Here is a 21,695-nt window from a genome sequence, read left to right as displayed (position 1 = left end):
GATTGCATCTTTATGGCCATATTGTTTGGGGTTGTGGCTAATTAGATGATATCTATGTGTATCAATCTTTAAATTTTGGTATTTTTAAATAGAGTAATCAATTATTGGTGGGTGTATGATTGGTTTATGTTCAATCCCGAGCAATTTAATAAAGTTTGATTTGATATGATATGTTCTTTAGGTCTCTTCATGATAGAAACTAATTATATAGATATGATATGTTCTTTAGGTCTCTTCTTGATATGAACTAATTATATATTAGCCTATACGAAAGAATTTTGATACCTTTTATTCGATAAAAAAAGATTATTCTCATATAAAGTTCTTGTTTCGCCAATTCAAAAGTCATTCCATTATGGAGACCAAAACATCGTATTTCTAAATTTTCATAAAGGTCCCTCCTGGAATCTATTTTAATCTATTTTCGTATCACTCATGATATATATAATAACTTGGGCACCTGTTTCAAATGCCATCACGAGAAGATTTAGCTAATAAGCCCGTGGATATCTTCCAGCCGTTGTTCAAATTTCTCAAGCTCTCGAATGGAAAAAAAGGCGATTTAAATATGAGGCACTCCGATCTTTCTCTCGAGATTAAAGAAAAGATTGGACACTCATCAAAAACTTGATTCTCCACGACTTCTATTGAAGTATTCATTGCACTTAGAACCATTTCTGGGGGCAAAAGAAAAAAAGAGAACAGATTCTGTTATGAAATTAGTGATAAAAATGGGAAGTTTAGACCATGGAAAAGGTAAGAGAATAGTTTAGAGAATAATTCTGTACTCCTTCCTCTCCACGAACAATAAATGGAAGCAAATTACTTGATCTGCTGCTGCCTGCACAAATGGAAGCCAAGAGGGAGAGTCTACTGAACATTCTCAGAAACCAAAACACAGAACAGAACAGAACAGAGCTGAGCTGAACTAGAAGCTATACACAATTCTAACATGCCCCATCATAGCAAAGAGACGACCACAAAACAATCAACTAAAAGGGTTAAGAGCGAGAAAGTAAATGGTGATATGATATGATATTTATGAGATTGTATAACATTAGTGATGAGTCAAGTTTGAACAATATTTGACTGGACTTGATGAGGTACACACCCCTAAAGAGTAATGTAAAGAAAAAAAAAACCACACCCATTAATCATACAAACTAAAGTTTCCCACCTCTCACCCCTCAAATTCAGTAAGACTCATCACACCTGACAAACCTTTTTTTTTTTTTTTTTTTTTTTTTTTTAAAAAACTACTAAGATGGCGACTAGTGAGTTTTAAGCACTGTCCATTTGGATGTTGCTGCTGGTTGAGTTTCTTGGATTTGCGCCGAAGGGGCTTGCGGAGAAACTGGTTTGAGTCTGGCCNTTTTTTTTTTTTTTTTTTTTTTTTTTTTGCAAAAAACTACTAAGATGGCGACTAGTGAGTTTTAAGCACTGTCCATTTGGATGTTGCTGCTGGTTGAGTTTCTTGGATTTGCGCCGAAGGGGCTTGCGGAGAAACTGGTTTGAGTCTGGCCAGCGCCGAACGTGAACTCATGGGAAGGTAAGTCTATGTTGGGGGCGGAGAAGATAGATGTCGCACCAATGGTGTTGAATGGAGTTGTGGGAACTGGGTCGCAGGTCTTTGGGAAGCCGAAGCTAAAAGAAGGCAGACCAACAGGAGGGAAGATTGGTAAGGTTGGGAGGGCGTTTTCTGCTGATCCAAAAACCTTCTGCTCATACTCTTGCAGCTGCTGATAGATAGCTATTTTCACAGACCAATAGATAGGTCAGAGTATATTATTTGAAGATGAACACATTCCCTAATCGACTAGAAGACGTTAAAATGCAATAAGAAAAAGGCATCATCGAGTAGATTGTAGCGATCGAACAAAGTTGAATGAAATGGAAAATAATCAGAACAAACAAGTTATTTGACCAAAACATGGATACTGCAAAGCAGATGCAGTGCAGGCCTCTGTTTCCAGTCCATTTGGTAAAAGAAATATAACAAATGAGCACTTCATGGTAAGTAGTAGGGGTAAAGGCATGTCTTATGGCAGCTCGTGATCCACGAAAAGCACATTCGACTTAATTATTCAGAGATTAAGGGAGAATTAAATGACTAAGCAAAGCGATATTTTCTAGAAAAGCAGACGAGGAACTTCAGGATAATGTGTGAAATACATACGCTCAGTTAAGTCAACGGATGGCCTCCGCTCTTTCACCCACTGGTAACTCTGAGCAAGTCTCCATCCTTTGCATTTCATCAGGAACGCAATCACAATAGCTGGAGACCTATGATCAATAAGTTTAATCTATTAGCAAGGATATTATGCAGATACTAAACTTCTGTCATGTAGCCATTTTCATTCGTTGGTCCCAGGTCGACCGGGTACATATATAGTTGCAGAGTTCCAGTTATATCAATGAATAGGGGAGAGAACCTGTTTTTTCCCGACATGCAGTGCACCAAAACACGAGCCTTGTCTCGTTCACATTGATCTGAAAATCATAAGCAACACTGAGCATGTTACACTTCTCTCAATGAATGACAGAAAGCTAGTCACGGTCTTAACCGAAAGCCATTCATTCAGCAGATGAGTAATCTTGTTTAGCATTAAAGTAATCACGGTGCATCGATCTTTTTATATGAAAGTCGGCATTTAAAAATGAAAAACATAGCAAGACATGGACTAACCTAACAAATGAATTAGCAGATACAGTTCATTTCGGAGAAGATAAAGAAAAGGCACCTAGAAATTCAACAGCATCATCAAATGGTAACGTCTTGTCGTATTGGAGGCAGTGATAAGTGAAGGAGTTCTTGTAGAGATTTTGACAAGCAGGCACAGTCTGCAAACATAGGGCGGAGAAAACCAATTGTTCAGCACCTAATACATTTCAATGGCAAGTGATAGCAACATACAATACTCTGCATAAGTAACAACTGCAAAATATTCTACGATGAAACTGCATTTTAGTACGATCATCAGCACGGTCAAACTCATTTATATCCATATCCATAGGATCTTAGGGCTGACAACTTGACATCGTTAGTTATCGAAACTGCATAATTGATTAGCATAATAACTTAACCCCTCCATTTGAGGCCTCTTAAAGGCGAGCAATCCTACATTTCAACACATTGACATGCATATAAAAGCTTCTTCATCTGCATTGCGTGGTCGAACTTTAGTCGATGCAAAATATAACCACACCATTCTATAAAATTATGCCTACAGAAGAATTAGGAACTGTTCCATCACAGCAGAATCAATACCATGAACAAAATAACCTACACCACGATGCTGTAAAAGAGAAGAAAAAACGAACCACAACCCCACTTTGCAGACAAAACCTTTAACTTCAAAGGTCAACTGCCCCATTATGATCCAATTAGGCAACAATAACAAGTAACTTAATCGATGATTGTCGCCCCCAAACTCTTAAACCAGGCAGAGTTTTGTAGATAAAATGCATACCCGTAGTGGAAATAGAACAGATATTAATTTAACATTCAGATTAAGGAACAATCAAAAGCATTTATATCCATCAACTGAAGCAATAGTAGCAACCTAAAGTGAAAATCAAAATTGTAAGTACTCGATTCAGAAGGGGGAATAAAATCTGAAGACACAGAGAAGAAGGAAGAAATTGAACATACGTTAAGAACGCGAGAAATTCCTTGAGTCTTCAAAAGTTCAGACCGTGAAGCGTTGTCATAACTTCCCAAATAGAGAAACTCCGGCAAGATCTCTGAAGGAAACGCACTAACTTGCAAGGAAGTTTTCTCCGATGTAGCGGGTACACGATGACCACATATCCCACAAACTTCCCCTTCTTCGTATTTGTGATAGTGGCCACAAACTCCACAAGGGTTCTCTCTTTCCCTCTTCCTCATAGCCAAAAACCACGATTCAGCTCTGACCCAGATGAGAAAACCTTCTAAATCACCAAAAAAACGAAACAAAACAAAAGAAAGAAACACAGGCGATGAAACAGAAACCCCCCAAATTAGAACGCAATCAGAATCGGAGTAAACAAAAAGGGAATTATTAAGCCAGAAACTACCAATTCCCACCTAGATAAAAACAAAATAAAGCGCTTCAACGATGGAAAAAGAAAAGCGCTGCCGCAGGGAGCAGAGAGAGAGAGAGAGAGAGAGAGATGCGCCGATGCAGAAGGGCGTTACCACGAAGCTTCTTTGATTAGATTGCGTGAGGAGGAGTTTTTGAATTTGGCTGTGGTGCCTGTGCTCTCTGGTGCCTGACAACGAAAAGCCGAAGGGGATCAACAGCTAGTATATATGAATCGCCAGATACAGACGCATGACATCACAAATCGCAGGGTTTCTCCAAGATTCCCCAGATGGGTTGGGTAGGACATGTGATGAGTCCATAAAAACATTTTTCCCCCCCTTTTCACTGCCCGTAAGATCCATAACCTTAATAAACATTATTATTTCAAGGATTCAATTGATTTCACCACCCCCTCATGCTGATCTCATACATAATACTCATTTATCAAAGCTTGGATTTGCGTAATTAGCAACAAAAATATCATCTTTTTCTTATCCAACCTTACGTTACTAGTAATGAGTTACCAATCATATTTCTCCACGTCAATGGGTCCCCCCCGTATCCAGTGCAGTCACTCTTTTCTCAAACGTAATTTCTACGCATTCATTGATTGTTCTTTCTTGGCTTCGGTGTTCATTTTTGACAAAATTTTTGGGATCTTTTCTTGTTTAATCCAAAGCGTATAATCGAGTGCTTACTTTTTAGTTCTTAAGAAACACTCCTCGAATAGTTTTTTACAGTCTTTTTTCACAACGAAAAGGAGTGGTTGGGGTTAAGGAAGCCTTTACTTTACGTCAATCAAACTCCAAATGAAGCCAAGATATTATCGGCTTCTGAGTTTTCATGTGCTCTGGACGTACATTATAAGCCAGAATTTGTAGTATTGTAGAAGACGAGAAATGTTATGGTATTGATCGAAATGATAGGGTGTTGTAAGAACAAAGAAAGTACATCACTCATTCTCTGTTTGGATCTATTGTGTGGTTGAAATGAATTTGGGACTATTTTGTCACAGTGATGTCTCCTATCACTTTTATGATATGTTGCAGTGTATTGGTACTGTCCTCAACTGGAATGATGTAAGCTATAGGCTAAGCCTTCACACCACAGAGCCTAAAAAGCTGGGAATTTCCCTCCGTTTCCTGCAAGATAACAACCCATGTTGAGTACAACAACAAGCATAACGAAGGTGTTGTCCAAAGGTTCATGAACGAACGATGGTTCCTTCCGGTCAATCCAGGAACTAGAGGAGGACCCGACAATGGAGAAAGATATCTTAATCTAGATGGGGGTAGAGAGTGGGACTGTGTGTACTTTGTTGTCTTGGAGGTGCATTAATATGCATGTGCTGTGGTTTGGAGGTGCTTTAAGGCAATGGAGAGAATAAAGGAAGAGAGGTCCTGGCTAACTACATCAATTCTAATGCAGATTCTTCATTCTATCTCATTTCTTTCTTAGTTTTTGTTTCAGACCTTAAAATTGTCCTCTTCTCTTCCACATCCACTTGGTCCCATCTTTAGTTTTCATCTGGGAACTCGGTAATGTAATTCATTCAGATGATAATAGTGGTTCAACTAGAGAGAAAACCCTGCTCCAGGGGGACTACCAAGTGTGTAAGTGGGTCATTCCGGTTCGGTTTATGCCTAAGATCAACCTATCGTTTAAGAAAAACCGACGCTAAGACCACTGCTGCAAGACAAAAACTGATCATAACCAACGACCAAAACCGAACTGACTGAAATGGAGAAAGTCTATTGATATCCAATCAATCAATCAAATAAAAATTTGGACCTTACATTATACAAAACCAAACTAACCAAACATGTATAGCTTAAACTGCACCTCTATTGATTGAGTTATAGCTTCAAACATGTGTCAGAATGCCTATTAATAAGGCCAAATATAGTTTTTGCTAAGGGGATAACGCTAAAGAAAACAAGAATCAATTTACAGAGAAATAATTACCTATGTTCCAGTTTCTCTGCTTTGATGCTAAATATAATTACACTTTGTTCCCAAGAATCCCATAGCCTACATTAATACACTGACTTGAAACCTTCAGTGAGAGGAACGACTTTTGCTGTCACCTTGGACTGTAACTTTGATACCGCTTTCCGGATGTCCTGCAATTCAAAAAGCATTTATTCATCTGTAATTGCTGACATATGAGCTGTTACTTTTAGGACGCAGGTCAAAGATTAAAAGCAATTTTGGATTATCTATTAATGATCTTTAAAGGCAGATGAGCAGGTTTCAACTATGACTTCCTCAGAGCTGAAGTGGAAACTGATTATGCAGCTAATCAAAGAAATAAGCATATAAGGTCGACGTGGGCGTGCCCAACAGAGAGTGCATACAAGAAATCAGGCACGAAGCCCAAAGTTGTGATGTGAACTAATGCATGTTAGATGATCTGACTCATAACAGAGGGTGTTGCTCTATTATTGAGGAGGAGCTCTTGAGTCTTGAACCCTCCTTTTCGCAATAAAGGAAGAATTTTGTGACATGCTTGTTTCGTCATTCTGTGAGGCATTTGGCTTGAGGTATTTAGTAGGATCTTTAGAAGATGAGGAGCTTTGGAAGTTGGTTGGATTTAACTCTTCTTTATGAACGTCTGTCTGTTACTCAGGCTTTCTATAATTACCAGCATGATTTCATGCTTTTGGATTAGTCTATTATATTATGATAAGAAGTTTAAGGGTTTTTATTGGTGGGCTTGTAAGATCACGATCATTCCTTATAAGGGTGTGGAAACTACTTCCTAGTAGACACGTGGTGGCGATACATTACAAGCCAAAGCGGACAATACTCACTAGCAGTGGATTTGGGCTGTTACAGTACTTGTCACATTCTTTCATTTCTCTTAATGAAAACTAAACTTCGTATTATTTATTAAAAGAAAAGAAAAAAAGCATACTGCACGTCAGAGACTTGTCATCATGAGTGCAGCTAAAAATGAACTTCATTGAAAAAACTTTCACCTCTATATGGTATCGGGATGAAAAATGAGTAAGCAGAATAGCTTTATTTCGAATCCACTGTGCATTTTCAATGATCTGCAATTTTTTGAAATCATAGAGTCAATAATTGGATCAATAATGATGATTCAACCACGGGATGAAGATACATTGAACAGACATTAGAACTAAAGTTAGGAAGGATTAATATTCTACCCTGAACCCTCATCATAAAAACAAGATGAATTTCATAAAGGACAATAAATGTTCAAATATATAATCAACAAAAAGGACAATTCATCACGTAAGAGACGACAACCAATGCTTCAAATACCTCAAATATGTGAGTATGACCATGTTCCCTTGCATGTTCTATGCTAACTCCTTCATCCAGAAAAGTTGCCTGTTTTCAAGAGGATTTATCAGTAAGATGCAAACTTTAACAGACAAGAGGTTTCAAGCAAGAACACAACACCCAAACTTTAATACCATTTGCAATTATTTTCCATCAAATTGATTACAGAAAAATATTTCTGGCCAAGTAGGAAGAGAACCTCGAAGCATGATCCGGATAGGGTGGAGGTCAAAATTAAAGTTATTCAAAATATTAGGAGAATCAATCAAAAAGATCAAACTCCTTCCAACTATAAGCTAGAAATAGGAAATTCAAAGTGATACTTCAAAAAGGTTAGAACAATGAGATAGACTTCGTTTTGATATGCCAATTATATTGATTGAGGAACAGAATAGTTCGTATACTTTTGAAAGACTGAGCTACTAGTTAACTTTCCCTCCTTCCCTTTCTATCTTCAATAATAACTGTATTACAAAAAGCGACCCATGTCACACACACAGCCACGGCACCATTGACACATGACGAAATCATGCATCACATGATTAGCCTGTCGCTTAGGCCATGTAACTTTCTCCTGGAGTAAGTAAACAGTGGAGGGACTTTTTTTCTTAACATTTAGCCTATGGCTTAAGCCACCCTAGAGAACAAAGTATGTTTTCAGAGAAATAACAGTAGGCCTTATAGCAATGGATATTATCATCATTGAGGAATGGTATGTGAAGTGTAGGTTAGCTAGAAGTACATTAGAGACCATTGGCTGTACACAGAGGAATAAGGTGGCAAGGAATTAAGTTAGACGATTACGTGCCTATTTCAGGCTTAGGTTTGCAATCTCCTTACTATTGGGTTGCTGTCATGTTGTTGTAACAAATAGCGAGATTATGAAGGGAATCCCCAAATATATCTTGAGAAGGAAAAGCTGATAAAAGCAGAACGAACATTTGGAGGCATGGCAATTGCTGGAACAACGAATTTCTCCCCAGAAATTAGAATAGAGTATTGATCACAATTTGAAAAGAAGCTCTATCCAAGAAGAGAGAAAACGTTGAACCGGAGTTTCACAGTTTATACCTCAGTTATTAGAATTTTCGCCCTCAAAGCATCGGCATTACGTGGATCAAGCATAAAATCTGTCCTTGTATCTCCTGTGAAGGCAACCTCCGGGGACAATATGGTGTCTGTAATCTGCAACAAAAACTCAAAATCAAACCAGTGCCAAATATAGAAAGACTAAATGATGGAACCAACTATCTGTGCAAGACATGCCTCGACACCAGATTTCTTTAGCTTCTCGATCTGTTTCCCCTTAAGATGCATGTATTGCTTCTTCAATTTTTTTCTAACCGAATAAATAACATAACCCTGCATACAATGTGAAGTATTTAATCATAGTTATACTGATGTAACTATTTGAGACATGCTTCAACACCGAAAATAAAACGGTCAATATCAAACCCGAACCCATCTCATAGTCCTCGTTTCTCAATTTTTGGAAACAGATAAAATCTACTATCCTAAAAGTTGGTGATCAATCACTACTCGCTTTCTGCCCTCAATAAAAAGACAGCTACTTATCGAGACAAAAAAACGTGGAAACGCAAACAGGGCCCTCACTACAACTGTAAAGCCAAAAATACGCAGGCACAAGGATTTGCTACCCGAGTATTCGATCTTAAGAAAACAATCGGCTATAAGAAATAAAATTCCACATATTAATCCACATACAATGATTCATTCCCATACATGAAGAACCTGTCTCCTGAAAACTTCCTGTAAATAAAAAGATAACTAAAGCTAGACTCTTAAGTACTATCAGATCTGTAAGGTCTCCATCAATATGTATAAAATGAAAAAGATGTCCTGCTACGCAGATAGAGTATACCTGGCTCGGAATTACATGATTTGTTTCAAATGCTCTGCAGACAAGGTTATTCCGCATTTCATATGTGTCTCCTGGATTCAGAAAGTGATGTTACTTTCAGTTCCGTCGAACAATGATGCACACTTCAGTCAAAATAAAGAACAACTAAGCTCAAATACGCAACCTACCTACATCTAGTGCAACCAGATCAACGTCCAACTCAACCTGGCCCATGGTCCTGTGAATCTCAAGTAGTTTCTCCACATCTTCCTTGATACAAGGAGGCACAAATACCGTAGGAGGACTTAAACTATATAAACCACGACTAGCTACATACATTGGCAGCCCACCCTGAACCAGAACAAGTTGAAACCGCCATCAGAAACGGTTCATAATTCTGGAAGAAATCTGGTTCTTAGTTCCCTCATCAGCTTAATTGACAGATTATAAATAGCACATACTTAATTGAATATGGTGAATAGTAAGTTAAAAAATCTTTAGTGAGGTGACAACATCGATAATAGAAGCGGATAAGGTTCATTGGTTCAGCTAAGGAAGCTTACAATGTGATCAAGGTGGGCGTGAGTGATGAATACAAAGTTTTGCTGAATGGCTCGAGATGGGCACCTCCCAATATCAAATGCACACTTGAATTCAGGAATAATAATACAGGTTTCTTGCCCACCAACTGAAATGCCCTCGATCGAATACCCTTCTAAATCCACCCCCTTTCGATGAACCTGTGACCGAGCTCTGCGGTATTCTTCTTCGACGCCGATTGTGGATAAGAGACCCGAATCTCTGAAGGAATTTACAGGATTCCCATGTCTCTGGAGAGCAATTTTCTGAGGTTTCGGTGACTGTAAAATGGGTTGATGAAATGGGAAAACTTGAGGAGCTGTGAGTGGCGAAATGGCCATGGAAATTTGCATCGTTTTAATGGGTCAGAAGGAAATTACAAAGGTTTGTGAAGGAGAAGGGATTTGAAGAGAGTGTTGGGGTTTAAGAGAGGTTTAATTGGAGTCCCAGATGACGGATAAAGTGGATATGTACCTGCCGCTGGTTGGGAAGGGGACTGAAGCGCGAAATTCCTTTGTAGAGATGACGAACTATAAATATAAATCCAAATCCCTCATTTTAAACGAAAACAAAAATATGTAATAAATCCTTAATTGCATAGCATCATTTTTTTTTTTTAATATATCATATTACTAATATTTTAAATTTCTCGATTTTACCCGTGTTAAAATTTTAAAACTCTTAATTAATTAATTTAGTTTAAAAAATTATAAAATGCTTATGTGCAATTAATTACTGTTTTTATTGGGATATTTCTACATTTATATGTAAATGACACAGTTATCTTTGTTTTAAACTTGTGAGAAATTCTAAATATTTCATCATACATCATACAAAATTTCTATTTATTAATCAGATTCACAATCGAAACACAAATTTTATTGTCAATTTGCATAATTCTAAGTTAGAATGAACGAATCTCAATAAGATAAGCCGATTTTTCCAATCCCTTATTTCATACAAGTCCACTAAATCCTGTTCGAGTCCCTCTAGATCTCAACCAAGAAATAATCGAGACGTTTGAGAAGCCACCAATATTTTGAGTAGAATTATTTTATTTTCTTATTTGCACTTTTTTTTCTTCTCTTTTTGCAAAAAAATGTTTCGCATATGGGCGTGTTTCGATGGATCGTGGAATGAGAGTGAGAAGAGTTATGAAGGTGGGGAGTTAGAGGGTTTGATATAGGCATTAGAACTAAGTATCCTGAGTTTTGAAGTTGAATCTATAAAATAAGGAGACCTTGCGTAAAAATTTGATGGTAACAACTTCACCAAGTTCATGTTTTGACCGAACAACCAAAAATTTCTTCGCGATACTCTAAAACATGTTGGAATAAGTCACATATATTTAATCCAACACATAAGAGAAATAGTTCATGGGAATGCAAGAAATCAGTCTTTTTAAAAAAAAAATCAACAGAATCCATAAAATTGGTCCTAAAATTCTAAGAAAAACTTACTTGGATGCGATTCAAAGTGGAGAGTTAGTTGAAGAGTTGGAAAAGAAAATAAGAAGAGATAGAGGGAAACCAACAGTAAAAGAGGGAAAGACACATCCAAACACATGTCCAGGATGTTATGTTCTTTTTAATTTTCAAACATGCGTTGAACATGTTGGGACAAACTTATTTTTAAAATGGCCCCGTCCATATATTTTGAGCCCAAGTTCAAAGTTCCATCTAATTTAAATTGTTAAGCAATCAGCAAGATCAAAAGGCTATGGTCATCAGCAAGATCAAAAGGCTATACTCATCAGTAGAATGATGGCTTTTAAAGATCTACCCAACTATTCTCTACACTGAGAATTGAGTCCGTAAACTGAACTACAAATGATAAGTGGCTTGCCTTACTATATTATAAAGCCACCAAGTGCAGTCTCTTCACACATGGATCTTAAGATTTTTCGAGATGGAATCACTTACTCATGGTTGAAGACAAATAGAAGTTCCAAAATATAGAGGCCACAGACATGAAAGCCACCCGGGCCTGGAGAGGCACAACCCTGTACGATGCCACACATGGTTTGGTCAAATTCAGGACAATGCACTCAGTCACCAATCACTAATTCAGAACATGAACATGCTGTTGCCAGTGCTATCAAAAGAAAAGCTGGCTCTCAAATTTTTGAGTTAGGCCCAAAGGAAAGAAACCAGATCTAAATTTTGTGGTACAAAGATTTCTGCAAACCAACTTCATTGTCATGGTGGGTTATGCAGAAGAAAAGTAAGGCAGATTAAAAGTTAAACATGTAAATTGTGATGTCTAATCTATTCCAAACGAAAAAATGACATCGTGTTATAAGTTTTAACTCATCGACTACAAGGGTTAACGATATCAGATGCTATAATTAACTAAAGGCACTGTTCCATATTACAACATGTGGTTTCAAATGTTGTTAGGTTGTTCTTTCATTCAACCTCGTGAAAGGTTAGCGTTTTGTTTAAATGTAGCTCAAGTAAAGATGAAAAATTACCAAAAGTTCAATATGCTGACAGGAATCCAGAACCTAAACCCTGCAAAGAGATAAAAAATAATCTTATTAGACTTACGTCCTTGAAGCAAAAAAATAGGTCCTAGTCCTAGTTCGAGACGTTTTTACCATATAACAATGTTGGAAGAGCATCTTTCCGGTACATTGCAGGAAGCTGGTTGATTTTTCCTAGCCAGATATTGTTCCATGCAAATACAGCACCAATGACGCATGGACCAAGAACAATTTGATTCAGGAGAACCTGAACAACAATCAATTAAGAAAAATGTTCATAGAACTGCCAATGTATGCTTAATGCTTACCTTGAGCCGCTAAGAGCTCGATTGTATGTTAGAAGAATTACTAACTGACACCAAAGCCACAACCAGCTGTACCTTAAGCATAAGATTTCCCACCGATTGCTTGGGCATAACATGATCGAGATAGTTGTACCATGCAAAGGATCCCGGGCCATAAATCAGAATCCCATAAGAAAGCATACGCAAAGAGCGAATCCAATCATGTTCTGAAAATATGTTCGAAACACCATCCTGAAAGAAGAGTTTTGGTCTTAAAGTTAGTTAAAAACATCACAAAAATGCATCAATGAGGCTTCAAACAGAATCACAGTAGGCTTCAAAAGTTAACGACCGTACACGAAATGAAAAATAAGTATATTTGCTAGAAGCACTTTCGCAATGGCAGAACGAAAGAACCATTCTACAATTTCACTCCAAGATAATTGGCTGGTTCAAGTTCAAACACGGAATTGAAAAGGACAGACAATGTTGATGGAGCTGGGTCCAAAAACGTGAGCAGCCACAAGCATACACAAGGGAAAACTCAAACTCTGAATCACCGATTACAGCAGAAATCGAATTACGAAATTTCAAGAAACTAATTACTTCGAGTCCAGAATCGAAGAGACCAAAGTTTACCTTCTCGAGAGAACTGGAATTCAGAGCGATTTCCTTACGCCATCGACCTACCAACTGTGCAATAGTGTCGCCGGAGAGAGTGAGACAGCCGGCCGTCAAGGACTGCTTCAGAGGGAACTGGTAACCAGATCCACCAGTTGCCTGCAAAGAGTTGGACGATTTCGCTTCGAAGCTTCTTCTGTTGTTTCGAGAAGTATTGGAATCTGGAAGGAAGAAGTTCCAGCCCCAGAGGCCGCCATGGCCACCGCCCAACAAGTGCATGCCGGAAAACGGAGGCCTGAATGCGATGATTGAGCAAATTTACCGCCAAGGGCTGGTGGCTTTCTTCTGCGGCAATACATGAGGGCATCAATGTCCTCCTTATGTACTAAAAGCAAACTATCATTGCTTTCGTTCATCATCAATATTATCAGGCCTATATATTTTCAAAATAAAAATAAAAATAAAAATAAAAATAAAACCTGCCTCTGCCCATTTAGCCGACCAATTATTGGACGAAACTAGATAATTAAAAAAAAAAATATATATATATATATCAATTTTATAAAATTAAACTCAATAATTAGTATTTCTAAAATGAAAAAAAAAAAAAAAATCAATATTTGACGAAATTCCCAATAATATTTAATTTTTTAAAGCATTTTAAAAAAATAAATGTCTATTTTTATGTTGATGGGGTCGTGGAAATTGGGCTGGCACAATTTGAAAGCCCACGGCCCAACACAAGCTCCGAAGAACAGGAGGGAAGGCCTAGCTTACCCCTGATGGCATCGAACCGCCCTTCTAAAATACGATATGTATTATATAACGCTACAATAGAAAGTCCGACCTTCCCTCGCTCCCGTCCGACCTTCTTTTCGCCGCTCATCCATCCTCCTCCCGCCACTCGTCAGTTATTACATCTCCGCCTCCTCGCGCCGCCGTTCTACCGCAACGCTTCACCTCACACTCTACACTCTCTCACGCCGCTCAGTCTCTCGGTGAACAGAAAACGGCAAACGTTGGGTGGTTCATTCAATACTCAGTTTCTCGTCGGACTGACCTGTGAGGTACATAGATCTATTATTTGTTCTTTCTCCTTTCTGTTAACAAAGCTCTGTTCTTTTTTTTTTTTTTCTTTTTTTTAAAGTCTGTTCGAATGAGTTAAAAAGAGAATTTGAGAGTGTCTCTGGGTTTTCGCATTGAAGTCTATGTTAGTGGCAAGCTACTGCAATTTTTTTTTCTTAAGAAATATGATGGTTAGAAGCTCTCTTTGTTATTGAAATTTAGATATAGGTTCGGCTCTATGATTGCAACTAACTACGAAAAGTTTTTTCATTTTTTCTTAATGAAGGCTCGATTTCTTATTAAAAAAAAACAACTATGTGAAAGAAGTAGGATATGTTATTGCAAAAAGTTCTATTAGTTGGCTTGCCTAATCTATTGCAGAGTAGCGGGTTATCAAACCGAGTCTTAGGGTATCAAAATTGGTTTATTTTATGTTGTTTCCTGTCTATGTCTATTAGTTTCTTCGTTATTTGCAACGGTTCTTTACTTGGGTGGTTGGAATATCTCTATTCCATACATATTCAGTTATGAACTTTTTGAAATAAGTAAGGCGTATGAAGTCTTTGAAATGACAATTAGTATCTTTATTACATTAGCTAAAGCTTATTTATTTTTGTTCAGGGTAGTGAGTTTTTTGTTTTAGAATCATTGCTTTACACTATCACAAAGGAGTAGGATATTGTAAGTTGCATCAGTTTGCTTGCCTAAGCTATTGCCATTTTTCAGGATAGAAGAATGGTGCGTTCCAAAGCTCCCTCAAAGAAGCAGAAAAAGAGTGGCATTGATTTTAAGGTATATCTTNCCCCAACATCAAACCCCCCCCCCCCCCCCCCCAAAAAAAAAAGTGGAAGGGGAAAAAACCTAGAGTTCAGAGGCATGGTTTGATTTAATTAAATTGGCGATTTTTTTAACAGAAAATCAAGCGAAAAATAGGCAGGAAATTGCCACCACCAAAGAATGCTACGAACACTGAAATTAAATCGAAAGGTAAGTTTTAAAGAATGAGAAAACCTTTAAGCTACATAGGTTGTTTAATATTGCTGTAATGTAACCCGAGTTTATTATGCATTATGTCAGCTATTATTTTGCCTGAGCAGAGCATTGCTTCAGAGAAGGCAGGTTTAGCCGTGAACAAAAAAGGGTTGACTTTGAAGGAGCTTCTCCAGCAAACGTCCCACTACAATTATAAGATTCGTAAAGGTATACCTCAATTTATGGGGGTCCCATCCAGATGAACGTGATTAGATATATATACCGATAATGTCTACATAATATTGTAATGGAACTTAAAGTTCTTACGAATTTTACGGTGTGAAGCATTTTCTGGAAACAAGAAGTTTCCCCCCAATGATGGTGGAGTGTGAGCCTAAAGTATTTAATTTTGATGCTCTAGGCAATAACTATATTTAACTATTAGATTCCTTATTTTGATTCCTTTATTTATTAGGTTGCCTCTATTCTTATTGTCTACCTTTCTCTATGAGTCAATAGGTGCTTTGCTGGGCATTAGAGATTTATTCATTAAATACCCTGCGGAGTTAAGGTTACATCGTTATGCTGTTATTGAGAAACTGCGCGAACGCATTGATGATGAGAATAAAGTAGTTTGTGAGACACTGTATCAGCTTTTCAAGTCGGTTATCTTCCCTGGTTGTAAGGAGGTAACTCTCTCGTTCTTTGAGAGTCAAATTAACAAAACTATTATGTGCTTGTCAGAAAGAAATACTTGTTATGAACATTTTTTTTCAATTGGCACCTGCAAGTTTGGTTGGGGGATCCCCCAGTTTGGCATTTTTGGAAAAGCTTATTTGCAGAAAGACATGGAAGCCTTGTTAGGGTCTTGGTAGATCTTTCCTAAACAGTTTTCCTTTATCGTCATCAATCCAAGATTCTAAATTTATTCTCTTAGATTGAAATTTCATTATTCTCTTTCAAGATTTGACATCTTTTCATTCACTTCATGTTGTGTTCTAATGTAGTTCTTTTGTTATTTGAAACCAGGAAAACCAAGGACTCTTCATTTCTTTACTGATGGGTTATATTTTCAACGCAATGACTAATTTATCCATTGATGTTCGGATGATGGCTTTCAAATTTTTTGAACTTGTTGTGGAGTTCTACCCTTCTTCATTTTTCTTGCACGCTGATAAGGTACTTTTGGTAAATATTTAGATATAGTTCATCAACTATTTTCTTACCTGTTTATTAGTTTTTGTTGTGGAAGGTAACAAATTTCAATTATAAACTGAATTTACACAAAAGCGTAGTTTTTATTTCACCAAGTGGTAGGAAAGGGATCCCTGTAATTGGTGGCTACAGTCATAGAAATTAGGGGTAATTACAAAATGAGTACATGAAGATGCACAAGAGGCGGCTACATAAATAAACAGTTTAAGCCCAATTATCAACCTTTGAATGTCCTCCCAATGACCAGAAGGAAGAGTTTCTCTTCATAACTAAACAACCTTTGTTAGAACGTAGTGACTTTTGTTCATCTTTCATAGGAAATGATGAGAATACATATTATATTGACAATAGTTTGCTAGATTTCAACATTTCATCCATAAATTCAGCCCTTCAATTCAATTTTCTAGAGAACTTTGAAATTTCCCTGAATGGACAACGGATCTGTTAATGCATTGAGAACTCAGTCCACAGTTTCCTGCACAAGCTTGAACCTATAGAAAATTGAAAATTTTGGCTCAGTGACGAACCATTGAAAGATCTTACCTCCAAAACTGATTTATGAGTTTCTTTGAGCAACCAAAACAAGAATCATGTTTGAAGTCTTTGAAAGTTCCTGCACAAGCTTAAACCTGTAGAGGATTAAAAAATTTGTCTCAATGACGAGAACCATTGAAAGCTCCTACTTCCAAAACTGATCTATGAATTTCTTTGAGTACCCAAAACAAGAATCATGTTTGAAATTTTTGAAAGAAAATCTAAACATCATTACTCTGAGTGAAAATCTAAACATCATTAATCTAAACATCAATATTTTACTATCGGTAAGGAAAGGCACTATGTTACAAAACTTCCTTAAAATAAGGAATAAGAGAATATCTCGTGTCCACGATTTACACTTTTGGTGTTGTCACGATTTATTGTTGTTTTTTTTTTTTTTTTTTTTTTTAAATGTATCTATTGTTTTCTTCATCTTCAGATTCTTCAGAATTATGCTGAAATTCTGCAGAAGAATAAATTTTATCTACAAGATAAAGGCAAGCTAAAGCATGCTCTTACTGGGTTGGTCCAATGCTTATCATTATTGCCATGCAACAGGAGAGAAATTGGCTCAGCTAAAAATGTAATGTGTAAAGAAAGCATCTCGTTTTGTTTGCTTATTCAGTTATTCTTGTTTTAAGACTTATTTTTGTTTATGATTTTGTAGTGTAACTTGATTATTTTGAGCCTTTGACATAGAGCCTTAATTCACAAATTTATTTATTTATTTTACTTTTAGAATGTGGCAGACGAAGGGATGCTGCACGATTTTGAGCCTCTTGTGCCTACAGAATCTGCTGGTATGTGAAATGAGAGTCCAGTTGCTGAGTGTTTGTGCCTGTTACATTCTCTCTCATTATTAACCATTTTGTTCCTTTTTTATACAAACCCCACTCTTGTTAAGAAAATAGACTAGCAAAAAACAAGGAGGCCCAACTAAAACAGGGGAATCAACCTCAAAACACTAATGAGTAATCATTAAACGCATTAAGATACAGAAAAGGAGTATAAAGTATCCTCCATGAAGCTATAAGATAACAGAATCTTTAATAGTTTGTTGACTTACTTGGACATCTAAAAGTATTGGAAGGGACATATTCTGTTTCCATCTTTAGAAATGGATGTAATGTGGTTGGCTAGTAAGCAGAATCCTTCCTGAATAGGAGAGGACAACATTAATCCAGCTAGCATAATTCCTGACCTATGGAAAACGCAAGTATGCATAAAATATATTAGGGTGAGAACACAAGAAACGAATAGGTATGATCAACTTCCCAGTGTAGGGGAAAGTAAATCTTGTTTCTGTGCCAACTAGTATTATTTGGTATGTCATCATGCTACATAACGAAACTTAATTTGGATCTAGTGAGGTTTTTTTTTTTGGTCATGCCTGCTTTATTTTCCTTTCATTTCTCGTAGTAAAAGTTTGGTTTCTCCTTAAAAAAAGGTAGGAATTCATTAAGGAAGAACTGCAAAGCATTGATAGGGCCATATTAAGAAAATTAGCTTCTTGTTGTCATTCCTCTTAATTCTGTTTGTCAATAAACTGTAATATCTGACTTTTGCCTCTGTTTCTTTGTTGTTTTTGTTTAGGGTCTTGTGTCATTGTTGAGAAATTAGAGGATTTGGTGCTTGTGTTATTAAATTGCTTCCAAGAGTTTATGCCAGCGGTTCATGATGTAAATCTTCTTAATGCACAAATTTATGACTCTATTCTATATGTTGTTCGAAGCATACACCTTGCTGTTCAGTACTTCCTTTATGGGAGCGAAAATGGTAAAGTGGAATCACATTCTCCTTGTGAATGGTCTGACACACGGTTGAAGGGGACAATTTCATCAGCATTGTTAAAGAAACTGCTCTCTGTATTTCCCCTTGATCTGTTGCACCACAGCTCAGAGAAGGTAAACTAAGATTATCATCTTTGATCCCAAATTATAATGTGTACTTGCCTTTCCTTTTATTCAAACTAGCCTTTTACTCGATTCAGTATTTATCACTTTTTCTTCTTAATTATACTTTTGTGCATTTTGTTATCATTTTTTTTAAGAAAGTAAGTAGGTTGTTAACTTCAAACATGTGTATGTAAACGGGGTTTTCTTGAAGAAATGCTCATTCCTGTAAGTTCGATCATTTTTGTTAGATGTTTCGTTTTCTTCAAACATGTGTAAGTTCAATCATTTTTTTTAAGGTATTTAAACATTTAATAATAGTGTATGTAAATGGGGTTTTCTCTAACCATTAAGCCTCTTTCTACTTTTATTTGTTTATTTATTATAATTTTTTCTTTAGTTTTTTTTTTTAGTTTATGTATTATTTTTGTTTACTTAAATTTATGAATGTCACTTCTAAATAATATATGTTGAAGAAAATAAATTTTATATTTAATTTTGTTAATAGAATAATAGACGCCTTCTTTGACCATTTCAAATTGGGTGATTCAATTCTGTTTTTGTTTGACAGGATAACGACAGATTACTAACACTGAACATTGTCATTACAGAGATATTTTTGCATTCAAGCAAGTGTATCAAACCTCCAAATGTGATATTGGAGAGATTTCTAGAATTTATAGAAAGTGTTATGTTTGGAAAGGTAATAATTCCTTGGATATTTTTGAGTGAAGGTTTGGTTTTCTGGTTGGTACTTTCGGGAGAGTGGTGGATCAATTCTTGGGTGAATGTTTACTTGCAGATTGTTGATGGCACTCAATCTGGTAAAGTGGTCAGAGAGAGGCATATCCTTCCACTACTTCCTTTTATTCCTGAACTTATTGCACAAGTGGAAAATAGTTGGAGGTTCCGACTACTTCAGGTTTGATTGATGTTTGAACAAGTGTAATTCTTTTCTATTATCTATGTATCCTACATTCTGTTTGCAACTTTTTTAATGTCTGAAAAATAAGCCTAAAACCTTGAAAGCCATTTGATCTAGTAAAGTAATTACAGGGGTTTACTCATGTCTTCAAAGATTGTCACCCAGAGTCGTCATTAAAATTGGCTTGCTTGCATGTCATTGAAGAAATGCTCATTCCTGTAAGTGTGCTCAATTAATTTCCTTTAGAAACTACTGTTGATAAAAACTCACTCTTGATTTTATTTTATCAAATCACAGACAACTGAGTTTTCATGCGTGGATGCTAGTTTTCCTGAAATAGTAGAGCATCGGGTGGCATGGATTAGGGAGTTGCCTCTGTTGCTGATCCTTATTGGTGACAAATATTCTTCTTGTTCTGAGGTATTTATTATTCCAGGCTAGTGCAAGTTCTACTTAAAGGTATATCTGTATCTTGATTCTTGTTGCTTTATCCATTCCTCCCGACCTCATCACAAATGAAATGTTTTTATTCTGCACTTCTGTAATTCATGGTGTGGTTACTGTAGGAAACATTTGTATTGACTTTAAATTTCATATCTGCTTCTAAGTTGCATCTATATTGCAGGTTGTGTTGCGTCTTTTGCTTCATGTGGGACAATCCTCTTTCTTAGACTCTCCTCTGAAATTGGAATATGACAACACACAATTACAATTGCAAGAATTTTTCAATACGAATACTGCTGAAGGTAGGTCTCTTTTGATTTGCGCTTTGGTGGGAAAAGTGGCTTAAATACATTATAATTAGGACATAATTGAGAATTTTTGAAGGATTAGGACTGAATAAATTATAACTATCAAAATGCGGTGAAAAAGTGTGTTGTTTTAACTTATTTTTTCTATCCTTCCCCTCGTCATTCTCTTCCATTTTGCAGGAAAATGCGACGGTCCTTTTATAAAGCTTCATATAGAATGTCAGGAGCTCTCAATTTGTTGTCTTTATTACTTCTCTTACTTGGATCCTCTTCTATTGAAGTCTTTAGCTTCTTGCTGCCTATGTGAGTAATGATTTGTTGTTATTTCCATTATCATGTTACACGTGCCTGCTTCAACAATTGTTTTTCTTTTGCAATCCCGTTGCTTCATGTTCATAGGTCCTGAGTTACATCCAGAAATAGTATTTCGAATTATAGAGGTTCTTCATTCAGCCTATAAAGTTGGACACATTCCTATTGCAGACTACATTAGTTTCTGTGCTACGCTGCTCTCTTGTTCTAAAGTCTCCCAAGGTATCACTCCCAACATCTTAAGCTATTTCTCAAGAAACTTATTAAACACAGATTGACTTTAGCAATTATCATTTATAAATCATTGGTTAATTAAATCCCTGTTTGATAATATTTTGGTTTTTTGTTCTTGGTGTTTGAAAATTTAGTCACTTCAGTCACTGTGTTCGTATGTATGCAGCCGGTCTTCTTGATCTGAAGAAGTTTTAATGTTTTTTTATTTTTTTATTTTTTTATTTTGACAGGAAATGAAAATGTTGAAGCTGAAAGCAATAAGGTCTCGAATCACAAGACTTTAAAGTCGGTCAGTAAATTAATCTATTCGTGCTTGTCAGAAATTGGGGACAATTCCCTCGTTAGGAAGACACTGGAGAAAGTAATATAGTCGATTAGGACTTGTGCTCTGTCTTGCCCCCTTTTTTCTTTCTTATTGGGGGATGTGTAATGCGTATTAATATTATTTTTATTCAATCCATTTATTAGGTGGGTTTTGATGTTACTAGTTTATTAATTAATGTTTTTTTTTTTTTTTCATTTTCCCATTTTTCTAATGTACTGTTAAGGGGTTTCCTTTTTTTTTTTTAACAAAATCCGTAG

The 21,695-nt window shown here is 36.5% G+C and overlaps 4 protein-coding genes across 11 annotated transcripts; 1 reads left to right on the top strand and 3 right to left on the bottom strand.

Moving 5' to 3' along the window:
• Positions 1 to 1,010: 1,010 nt before the first annotated feature.
• Positions 1,011 to 4,498, bottom strand: LOC111486281 (protein-tyrosine-phosphatase IBR5). Of its 5 annotated transcripts, none has more exons than XM_023133348.1 (6): positions 3,653 to 4,498; positions 2,742 to 2,841; positions 2,433 to 2,490; positions 2,177 to 2,283; positions 1,524 to 1,750; positions 1,011 to 1,371 (listed from the first exon to the last, which is right to left on the bottom strand). In XM_023133348.1, exons 1-6 carry the CDS (start codon positions 3,887 to 3,889, stop codon positions 1,282 to 1,284), a joined length of 819 nt encoding a protein of 272 aa, XP_022989116.1. In that variant the 5' UTR covers positions 3,890 to 4,498; the 3' UTR covers positions 1,011 to 1,281. The 5 variants fall into 5 exon arrangements, with proteins under 5 accessions (XP_022989116.1, XP_022989114.1, XP_022989112.1 ...); XM_023133346.1 differs by having other exon boundaries at positions 1,011 to 1,328; positions 1,481 to 1,750; positions 3,653 to 4,497; XM_023133344.1 differs by lacking the exon at positions 1,011 to 1,371 and having other exon boundaries at positions 1,401 to 1,750; positions 3,653 to 3,933; positions 4,070 to 4,496.
• Positions 4,499 to 4,952: 454 nt separating this feature from the next.
• On the bottom strand, positions 4,953 to 10,353 carry LOC111486279 (tRNase Z TRZ2, chloroplastic). Of its 2 annotated transcripts, XR_002718837.1 has the most exons (9): positions 9,804 to 10,353; positions 9,429 to 9,591; positions 9,262 to 9,332; positions 8,646 to 8,741; positions 8,451 to 8,564; positions 7,359 to 7,427; positions 7,049 to 7,123; positions 6,033 to 6,190; positions 4,953 to 5,209 (listed from the first exon to the last, which is right to left on the bottom strand). XR_002718837.1 is itself a non-coding variant. In XM_023133342.1 (8 exons), the coding sequence occupies exons 1-8, from the start codon at positions 10,170 to 10,172 to the stop codon at positions 6,104 to 6,106; spliced, it is 1,044 nt and encodes a 347-aa protein (XP_022989110.1). In that variant the 5' UTR covers positions 10,173 to 10,353; the 3' UTR covers positions 5,893 to 6,103. The 2 variants fall into 2 exon arrangements, 1 of the variants encoding a protein (XP_022989110.1); XM_023133342.1 differs by lacking the exon at positions 4,953 to 5,209 and having other exon boundaries at positions 5,893 to 6,190.
• A 1,080-nt stretch (positions 10,354 to 11,433) lies between these two features.
• Positions 11,434 to 13,584, bottom strand: LOC111486282 (protein Mpv17). Its single transcript, XM_023133350.1, has 5 exons — positions 13,228 to 13,584; positions 12,685 to 12,840; positions 12,419 to 12,551; positions 12,293 to 12,332; positions 11,434 to 11,821 (listed from the first exon to the last, which is right to left on the bottom strand). The coding sequence occupies exons 1-5, from the start codon at positions 13,486 to 13,488 to the stop codon at positions 11,734 to 11,736; spliced, it is 678 nt and encodes a 225-aa protein (XP_022989118.1). The 5' UTR covers positions 13,489 to 13,584; the 3' UTR covers positions 11,434 to 11,733.
• A 455-nt stretch (positions 13,585 to 14,039) lies between these two features.
• On the top strand, positions 14,040 to 21,597 carry LOC111486381. Of its 3 annotated transcripts, none has more exons than XM_023133484.1 (17): positions 14,040 to 14,276; positions 15,009 to 15,066; positions 15,189 to 15,261; positions 15,352 to 15,474; positions 15,766 to 15,935; positions 16,276 to 16,425; positions 17,438 to 17,581; positions 17,738 to 17,798; positions 18,592 to 18,902; positions 19,462 to 19,593; positions 19,693 to 19,812; positions 19,947 to 20,033; positions 20,113 to 20,235; positions 20,441 to 20,561; positions 20,748 to 20,870; positions 20,967 to 21,101; positions 21,344 to 21,597. In XM_023133484.1, the coding sequence occupies exons 2-17, from the start codon at positions 15,010 to 15,012 to the stop codon at positions 21,481 to 21,483; spliced, it is 2,070 nt and encodes a 689-aa protein (XP_022989252.1). In that variant the 5' UTR covers positions 14,040 to 14,276; position 15,009; the 3' UTR covers positions 21,484 to 21,597. The 3 variants fall into 3 exon arrangements, with proteins under 3 accessions (XP_022989252.1, XP_022989251.1, XP_022989249.1); XM_023133483.1 differs by having other exon boundaries at positions 15,006 to 15,066; XM_023133481.1 differs by having other exon boundaries at positions 15,001 to 15,066.
• Positions 21,598 to 21,695: the final 98 nt, after the last annotated feature.

The sequence above is a fragment of the Cucurbita maxima genome, unplaced genomic scaffold (genome assembly GCF_002738345.1).
Source record: "Cucurbita maxima cultivar Rimu unplaced genomic scaffold, Cmax_1.0 Cma_Scf00011, whole genome shotgun sequence".
Taxonomy (NCBI): Eukaryota; Viridiplantae; Streptophyta; class Magnoliopsida; order Cucurbitales; family Cucurbitaceae; genus Cucurbita; species Cucurbita maxima.
Note: the sequence above shows the minus strand (reverse complement) of the source record. Positions and strands in the feature narration are given on the sequence as shown.